General features: G+C 31.9%; 1 protein-coding gene across 1 annotated transcript; it reads left to right on the top strand.

Annotated features, from left to right (window-relative positions):
• The first annotated feature begins 4489 nt into the window (after window positions 1-4489).
• On the top strand, window positions 4490-5065 carry LOC145802164 (uncharacterized). Its single transcript, XM_082894831.1, has one exon. It carries the CDS (start codon window positions 4490-4492, stop codon window positions 5063-5065), a length of 576 nt encoding a protein of 191 aa, XP_082750957.1.
• The last annotated feature ends 4661 nt before the right edge of the window (window positions 5066-9726 follow it).

The raw sequence follows: 9726 nt of genomic DNA, 5'->3' as shown, positions 1-9726 counted from the left end.
CAATGATCTTTCACAAATTGTAGTAGCACTCCAAACAATTTGTTCGGCGAACCAAACCTGTGTTCTAACTCTCTGAATTTTATTCTAAAACTAAAATGAAGAATAATGTAAACAAATGAAATATGGACAGCAAATACTAGATTTTCAGACTGTTCTATATAACATCCGGACTGCTGGAAATTGATTGTATTTATAGGCAAACATTTGACCCAAACAGGTGCTGTGAGGAATCCGAACAGGTACCACTTTGTTTCAAACAGATATAGTTTGAAATTCAAACAGATTCACAGTAGTTTGCATAACTGAATCTGTCTACAATCTGGAACTGCTGGACAGTTTAAAAACTGTCCAGATTTGAACCTGTAATTGCCGGGGCGGTTTGAAATGAATCTGTCTGAAAATAACAGATTAAAAACTAGACTAAAGAAGTAACAAATGGACAGTAAAATTAATTTAATAAATGAATTAATTTCGATAAGAATTTTAGAAAAAAATCAAATGAATTTTCTCCAAAAAAATTAATATAAGAACCAACCCGACCCGACCCCCACACCCTGCTCGGTTCGGCTGGAAGGCGGCGACGCGCGTGTGGTGGTTTGGGCTAAGGTTCACTTTGTCCATAACTCCTCCCTTCTACAAACTTGGGGTGCCCCTTGGGGCTCAACCCAAGTGTTATAGGCTAGAGCTTATATATACAAATAAACTCTCTTAAAGTTTCAATGTGGGACAACCCATTAAAAGAAAACCCACATGTAAATCTTTAAATGTCCATTCCTCGAACCCGAAAACGACGTCAACTTCCCATTTACTCATAAATGGTTTTGACGAACCGTCTTCACTGTGTGACTTACCACGCGGCAAGGAACACTTCACCTCTTCGGACCCACCCGAAAGACGTTCGGGGCCCACTCCATTTTTCCAACAATTATTAGTTACATTTGACATGTAGTGTTCATTCTCTATGTGTTTCTTTACTATTGATTGATGATATCACACGTTAATGATGACGTGGTATAACTATTATATTGAATTTTTACGCATATTTTGTATAAAAAAATTACTTTATCATTATATAATTTATTTTAAAACTTTATATCCATGACTTTTTTTAATATTATTCATGATACACTAATTACAAATAATATTTTGCTTATTTGGTTCTAGTTTTCAGAAACAGTTTTCAAAAAATTCTATATTTTTATTTTCTGTATTTTAATGTTTTCAATAATTTTTTTTAATAGTTTAAGCAATTTTTTTTTTAATTTTTAGGCACACCTAACATAAATATACCTAAAAAGTATAATATTTGTGAAAAAAAATCTTTAAAAAATACACTAAATACCAAAAAATATAAAAATAATATGAAAATTCAGTACATTTTTCGTATTTTTGTGTATTTATTAATTTTTTTAAATATTTTTTCACAAATATTTTACTATTTGGATATATATCTAAGTAATGTGCATTTAAAAAAGTAAAAAAATTGTTTAAAATTTAAAAAATATTCACTAAAACCAAAAAAATACGAAAAATAAAAAACTTAGTTTTTAGAAAACTAAATTCAGAAAACAAAATCAAACACATTGATTATTTTTTTTTTTTTATCTTTCTTGAAGTTAATGGTGAAAATTTATGTTAAATATTTTTATAAAAAAATTTAATATTATAATTAATAAGTGCCCCCTCTGATTTAATTTCTTGGCTTTACCGCTGATTTTACCCCCTTATACTTTAGAAATGTACATGTAACTCCCTTTGTAATTTGGAGTGAAATGCAATGTTTAACTTTGTTAATAATTTTTACGAGATGTCTATATTACCCTTAATGTTTTCTCTAATTTTCTTCTCTAAGCTATAATACTTTGGAACCAAACTCTCTCTACCCGATTCTCTCTCACTCTCTCTCTCTACGATTTCTTTCTTTTTATATACTTCTTTTAGTTCTTCACTTTCTCTTTCCCACTACTCCTACCTCATGGGCACCACCAGCCACCTTCAAATCTAGCAACCACCACCTCTTGTTTTCCTTTCTTTTTCTTTCCTTTTTCTTCTTCTTCTCATGGCAGTAGTTAGCTACTCTGATTTATATAGTGGCTAATACAACTACTTTGGTTATAGGGGAGGAGCTTCTATTCAGTCCACATAGTGGACTGGAGTGTACTATTGGGAGATTAGAGTGTACAATTGAGCCTGTGGCGTACATCACGGGTTATGTTTCGATGATCTGAATCGTTTAATACGTAGAACTCGTAGAATATTTTATACTTGCAAAAATTACGTTGATTGAATATTGGTAGCCCCTTGATCGGAATACATTTTTGTCAATAGTAAATGTGATTTTAAAAATAAATTATTAATAAAAATGTGTTCCGATCAAGGGGCTACTAATATCCGATCAATGTAATTTTTTGTAAATATAAATGGTTGTTTTGACAACATGGATAAAAAGTTAAAAGCCAACTTTTAACCCATTTTGAGTTACATTATCTCTCACATAAAACAATGAAAAAGGTCAAAAAAGTTAAAAAGTTAGCTTTTAACCATCTTCTCAAAACAACCCAAAGTATTCGATAAGTTCTACACATTAGATGATTCCTATGAAGCATGGGTACTCCAAAAATAGTGTCGTGCACGTACCGGGTACTTACTGGGTGCGGATACGCATACCGGTACGGCTGCACGCGTATCGAGTACGGCAAAAAGTAGTCGGGTACGTCTAGTTCAGTCGGGTGCAGCTTGGGTACGGCATGGGTATGCCTTTGGTGCGTTTCGGGTACGTCGGGGGCAAAAATCAAATTTTCTGGAGAATTGAGGGGTACCGAAGCAATATTAAGAAAAATTAAAAAAAAAAATAATGATATATATGAATGAAGTTTGTTTTGCCCTAATCTCATTACTTTTGCCCTAATCTCATCAGTTGAGCAACACAGCACCAAAAGGAGACATAGAAGCAAAAAGGCGACGGCAATCCAGCCATTCCCTTCCGGCGATGGCGACTCAAGGAGTTCCGGTGAGTCTTCTTCCTCTTCTTCTTCGTCTTCATCTTCTTCTTTGCCTTCTTCTTCTTTGTTTCATCTTCCACCCTCGTCTTCTCTCATTTTCTTCGTTTCTTCTTCTTCATCTCATTTTTTTTTTTACAGAGATCAACAAGCATCTATTTTCGTCCCCTGCATATCAGCCATACCTAGCAACCAAGCAACTGGTATGATTTTGTTTTTTTTGTCCCTTGTTGCACAACTTGTTTTTGTCCCTGAATAACTGGTTAGAATTTGTTGCATAACTGGGTCATAATTTTTTTCCCTTGAATAACTTTGTTTTTGTCCCTTCAATTTTTTCCCCTGGTCAAAATCTCTTCGTCTTTATTTTTTTTGTTTTTTTTCTTGTTTCTTGTTTCTTCTTCAGAGAGGTATAATTTGATGTAGAACAAAAAAAAAAAAAAAATAGAGAGGTATAGAACCAAGTTATTCTATCATATTTAGAACCAAAAAAAAAAAAATTAGATCAAAAAATTTAATAAATTAGAACACAAAAATTAATAATCAATCATACTTACATAATGTTAATAATCAAAAAATTAATTAGAACAAAATTATCCCTCAACAGAAGAATGTTAATCAAAAAAATTAATTAGAAGTTTAAAACAAAGTTATTCCTCAACAGAATGTTAATAATCACAAATATTATTTTTAATAATCAAAAATATTATTTTTTATGCTTATAAGAAAATGAGTTCATCAAGCAGTTTAGGTTCATCTGCTGCAAGTGCTTCTGCTTCTTCCATTGATCAATTTGGTGATGAAAATGCTCCTCTTTGGGGCTGTGTTACAAAATTAGTTAAAAGGGGAGAATGAGGAAGTGGTAATACAAAATTTAAGTGTAATTTTTGTAACATTGAGTACCAATGGTCATATTCTAGAGTTAGAGCCCATTTGTTGCTACTTACTGGCCATGGAATTAGAGTGTGTGCAATTGTGAAGAACAAGAGTGATCTTCTTTCTGAAATTCGAAAGGTAGATCAAGAAGCTGAGAACCGGAAAAAGATGGCAAAGCTAAAAAATGTTCCTTTACCACCTCCATCTTTTCAAATTAGTGCTAGCCACGGCGGTGTAGAAGATGTTAGAACATTTAGAATGGAAGGTTATGCACCAAGAAAGAGAAAGGCAATTGGGAGTAGTCCTTTAGATAAGGCATTCAATCAAAGTGCTAGAAAACATTTACATTCTTTAATTGCTCGTATGTTCTATTCAGCCGGTTTGCCTTTCCATTTGGCTAGGAATCCATACTTTGTGGATGCTTTTCAATATGCTGCAGAGAATCAAATTGTTAGGTATATCCCTCCTGGATATAATTTGTTGAGGACTACCTTACTTCAAAAAGAAAGAATATTGAAAGGTTATTGGAACTAACTAAAAAGTCATGGGATGAGAAGGGGTTGAGTATAGTATCTGATGGATGGACTGATGCACAAAGGAGGCCTCTCATTAATTTTATGGCAGCATGTAATGGTGGAGCTATGTTTATAAAAGCTATTAATTGTGAGGGTGAGACCAAGGACAAGTATCATATTGCCAAATTAATTAGTGAAGTGATTGATAAAGTGGGTCCTAATAATGTAATTCAGGTAATTACTGACAATGCTCCTGTTTGTAGTGCAGCTGGACCAATTATTCAAGGTAATTATCCGAAGATCTTTTGGACACCTTGTGTAGTGCACACTCTTAATCTTGCTCTTAAGAACATTTGTGCTGCGAAGGAAATTGGAGTTGCTGCATATGCTTATGATGAATGCCATTGGATCACTACTGTAATTGATGATGTAGTGTTTGTGAAAAATTTCATCATGAATCATTCTATGAGATTAGTTATTTTTAATGAGTTTGTACCTTTGAAGCTACTTTCTGTTGCAGATACACGCTTTGCATCTGCAATTGTTATGCTAAAAAGGCTTAAACTTATATATCATGGTCTCCAAACAATGGTGATAAGTGACAAATGGGCTTCTTACAAGGAAGATGATGTTGGGAAAGCAGCTGTTGTAAAAGAAAAGTTGTTGAATGATGTTTGATGGGATAAGATTGAATATATACTCTCATTCACATTGCTTATTTATGAGATGCTTAGATTTTGTGACACCAATAAGCCATGTCTACATTTGGTTTATGAGATGTGGGATTCAATGATTGAACGGGTGAAGGCATCCATCTATAGGCGTGAAGGGAAGTCAGAAAATGAAGAGTCGTCCTTTTACTCTGTAGTGCATCAAATATTAGTGGAAGGGTGGACAAAAAGTAGCACACCTCTTCATTGCATTGCTCATTCCTTGAATCCAAGGTATAATTCACATTAGATTCATAGTTTATACTTTAATTTTTTTTCATTGCATAATTTACTTATTATTTTTTTCTAATTATGAAATCTAGGTATTATAGTGGGATGTGGCTTCATGAAAATCCCATTCGTGTTCCTCCTCACAAAGATGTTGAAATTTCTAAGATGAGAATCAAGTGTTTAAAGAGATACTTTCTTGATTCAGATGAGAGAAGAGTTGTCAATACAGAGTATGCGAAGTTTTCAGGTTGTTTAGAAAGTTTTAGTGACTCTGACTCAATATGTGATAGAGAGGTAATGGAACCAATGGTTTGGTGGTTGGCACATGGCTCTTCTGCACCTATGCTCCAATCCTTGGCAGTGAAATTACTTAGCCAACCATGTTCCTCATCATGTTGTGAAAGGAATTGTAGCACCTACTCTTTTATTCACTCTATGAAGAGGAATAAAATGACACCACAACGGTGCAAGGATTTGATTTTTGTGCACTCCAATATTCGCCTCTTATCAAGGAGGAGTCAACTATACACAAAAGGAGAGACCAAGTTATGGGATGTTGGGGGAGATGCATTTGATTCATTAGAGGGTTCTGGTTTCCTTGAAATTGCAAATCTTTCACTTGATGAGCCAGAGATGGAAGCTATTTTATTCAATGATGAAGTTGATGGAAGTGAACTTTGAAGTGTCAAGTTTAGATATATAGGGCTTTCTTTTGTTTGTTTTCCTTTGCTTGTGTTATGGACTGAATTGGCCTTGTTTTTCTTTTGGTGTTGGTTGTTTTTCCTTTGCTTGGATTATGGACTGAATTGGTGTTGGTTATGTTGAATTGAAATATACTAATATTTGTCTTTTAGTTTTATAGTTCTCTTTTTAGTTTTGATATTTAATTTCAATTTGTAGGTTGGATCTTTTAACCAAAATTATAAAAAATAAAAAAAATAAAAAAATATCGGCGTACCGCAGCCGTACCCGTATCCTACTTTTTTGGAGTTTTGCCTTATCGGTGTACCCACACTCGTATCCGTACCGTACTCGTACCCGCACCCGTGCTTCTTAGGATGATTCAAATTATCGAAACGGGACTCATAGTGAGTCCATAAGTCCAAAAATACGCTTCAGTCTACTATGTAGACTGGAGAGAAGCCATCTCCTTAATAACAAAAACTAGTACAATGTATGGAGGTCTTGAAAATGTGGTGCTCCAAATATATACTGTGGCCAATATTGTATATATAGTTGATATATAATAATTTAATCAAGTACTTGTCATTTTGAAATTAGATTAATGCTTCCTACCCCCCCACTGGGGGTCGACCCCCAGTGAGGTGTCGGCCCCGGATTGGTCCAAAAAAAAAAAACTGTTTTTTTTTTTTTTTTTTTTTTTTTTTTAAAGTTTTCAGCCAGTGGGGGCGCGCCACGTCACTGGGGGCGCGACCCCCACTGGGAGTATGCAGCGCGGTTGTTGAAATTATTACAGGAAACTTGTTTTTGATCCACCATAGTTTGTACATTCTAATTGTCAACTCAACTCTATAGGAACACCCACAGAGCACCACCTCTCCCATGGTGCACCCAAAAAAACTCAAACCCAATAGCTCTCTTTCTCTCTACATCAACCAGGGATTCCTTTAACAGAGATCCAAACTCCCTCTCCCCCTCCCTCTCATTTTCACCCAATAGCACTCTACCAATAAATACATATTTTCTGTGTGTTATTTTCAGTTTAGGGTTGTCGTAAGAGAGAGAGAGAGAGTGATGTTGGTGGTCACTGCTTGTGTATCTGACCATCAATTGCCTCATTGGTGGTGTTGGATTGGGCTCTACACAGTAAGATGGACATGATTTGTAAAAGAAGATTATATTGAATACAAATAAGGGCATTATGGTAATTTTATTTTCAAATTTGGGTAAATTACACTGACACCCCCTGAGATTTATATTTATTACAGTTTTCCCCTCACTTTTTGAAAATTACATCTCTCCCCTAAGGTTTAAAGTTTTATTACATATTTCCCTCTTCAACAATTTAATTTTTTTAAATACCAATTTTGCCCTCATTGAGTAAATTACATTGACACCTCCCACATTTTAGAAATTACAATCCTCTCTCCAAGATTTAAAGTAACATTACCAATTGTCCCCTCAGTTAGTATTAGTTGGAAAAAAAAATTAATTGAAAAAAAAATTAATTGGAAAAAAATTTATTTGAAAAAAAAAATTAATGAAAAAAATTTTTGTTAGTAAAATTTTTAAATTTTTGTTTAAAAACTAACGTAAACTCATTTTTTGAGTTTACGTTTTTTCCTTAAATTTACAAACTGAGACAACCATTTATAAACTTAAAAAAATTATTAAACAAGTTTTTATGACAGTTTTTAAAATTTTTGTAAATATAAATTGAAAATTGAAAACGAAATGGTTACCAAACAAGCCTCAGATGGTAAAAATGTCATAAAGTTAACAAATAATTAAATAAGTTACCAACATAAGAAATGACTTATCAAAAGATTTTTAGGTTATATATGGTTTGATTTTTAGAATTTTTTTTTAAAAAAAATTAAAAATTAATTTGGTTAAGAAATAAAAAATAAAAAATAATTATCATTTAAGGGTAAAAAATAATTATCATTTTAACTTTTGGGTAGGTTATATACATACGTATGACTGTTTCAATTTAATTTGTAAAAAATTATTTCTAACCACTCGAAAGATAAAAATTATATAAAAATGATAATTATTTTTTATTTTTTATTTCTTAACCAAATTAATTTTTAATGTTTAAAAAATATTTCTAAAAATCTAACCATACATAGCCTAAGAATCTTTTGATAAGTCATTTCTTAAATTGGTAACTTATTTAAATATTTGTTAATTTTACGACATCTTTACCATCTGAAGCCTGTTTAGAAACAATTTCGTTTTCAGTTTTCAATTTTCAACTTGTATTTACAAAAATTTAAAAAACTGTCATAAAACTTGTTTGATAATTTTTTTTGTTTATAAATGGTTGTCTCAGTTTGTCAATTTGAGAAAAAAACGCAAATTCAAAAAATGAGCTTACGTTAATTTTTAAACAGAAATTTAAAAATTTTACTAACAAATTTTTTTTTCAATTAATTTTTTTTCCAACTAATTTTTTTTTTCAATGAATTTTTTTCCAACTAATACTAACTAAGGGGGCAATTGGTAATGTCACTTTAAACCTTAGGGAGGGGATTGTAATTTTTAAAATATGAGGGGTGTCCATGTGATTTACCTAGTGAGGGCAAAATTGGTATTTAAAAAAATTAAATTGTTGAGAAGGAGAATCTGTAATGAAACTTTAAATCTCAGGGGAGAGATGTAATTTTCAAAAGGTAAAGGAGGGAACTATAATAAATATAAATCTCAGGGGGTGTCAGTGTAATTTACCCTTCAAATTTTATCCTACCAATGTCATCAAGCGTCTTACCCAAGGATGTGCAACATGCGTTGCCATTGCTTGGGGAGTGGGTTTGGGGCTAAAATAATCAGAAAAAATAAAATAGGTTTTTTAATCTTAATAAAACAAAAAATATCATATTCAACCTATAATCATTACATTCTTTATTTCTCAAAAAAAAAAAAAAAAAGTCAAAAACACTTCTCAACTCAAACTTTTTAGTCCCAGGCTAAAATAGCCAAAAAAATCAAAAAGTAAAAAAATCAACCCATTTCCCAAACCATGCCTATATAGATTCTGTTACAGCAAGAAGGTTATATATACATTTCCAAACTAGAAAAGGGTAAATTGTTTTTGGACTAAATTATAAGTAGATAAAATGTAATTGATCCTTATTTTTTTTGGATAAATTATACTTTGCCCACTTAAAGTTTCACTCATTTCTCACTTTGGCTGTTTAAGTTTAATTTTTTTTACTTTGGCCCTTGATGTTTACAATCCTTACCATTTTGGCTCTTTAAGTTTAATTTTTCTCACTTTGGCCCTTCATTTTTTCAATCATTCTCACTTTGACCTGTTATATTTGCAATACTTTCCACTTTACTTCTAGACTAACTTCCATTCATAAAACTAACAGAATATGCCACATCACCAACATATCAGCTCCATATGTGATGTAAAAATTCACTAAAGATGCAAAAAAATAAAAAATAAAAAACAAAAAAATTGAATTTTTTTTAGTCTTTAGTGAGTCATTTTTTTCAAATTTATTCATAAACATTATTATATTATAGATGCATCTAGATTAGACGCACCTAAAAAAATAAAAACAAATTAAACTAAAAATAGAAAAAGTTTACTAAAGGGAAAAAAAAAGAAAAGAAAATATACCGACTCAAACATCTGTATTGTCAATTTTGAAATAAAAAGTTTTCTATTTTTTTCATCTTTAGTGAACTTTTTTTTTTTTTAGTTAA

This window comes from Camellia sinensis, chromosome 11 (genome assembly GCF_055761805.1).
Source record: "Camellia sinensis isolate YWXY chromosome 11, ASM5576180v1, whole genome shotgun sequence".
NCBI classification, from domain to species: Eukaryota; Viridiplantae; Streptophyta; class Magnoliopsida; order Ericales; family Theaceae; genus Camellia; species Camellia sinensis.
Note: the sequence above shows the minus strand (reverse complement) of the source record. Positions and strands in the feature narration are given on the sequence as shown.

Bases quoted from the DNA above. Each gene is read 5' to 3' on its own strand.
- LOC145802164 (XM_082894831.1), top strand. From the start codon at position 4,490: ATGGCAGCATGTAATGGTGGAGCTATGTTTATAAAAGCTATTAATTGT.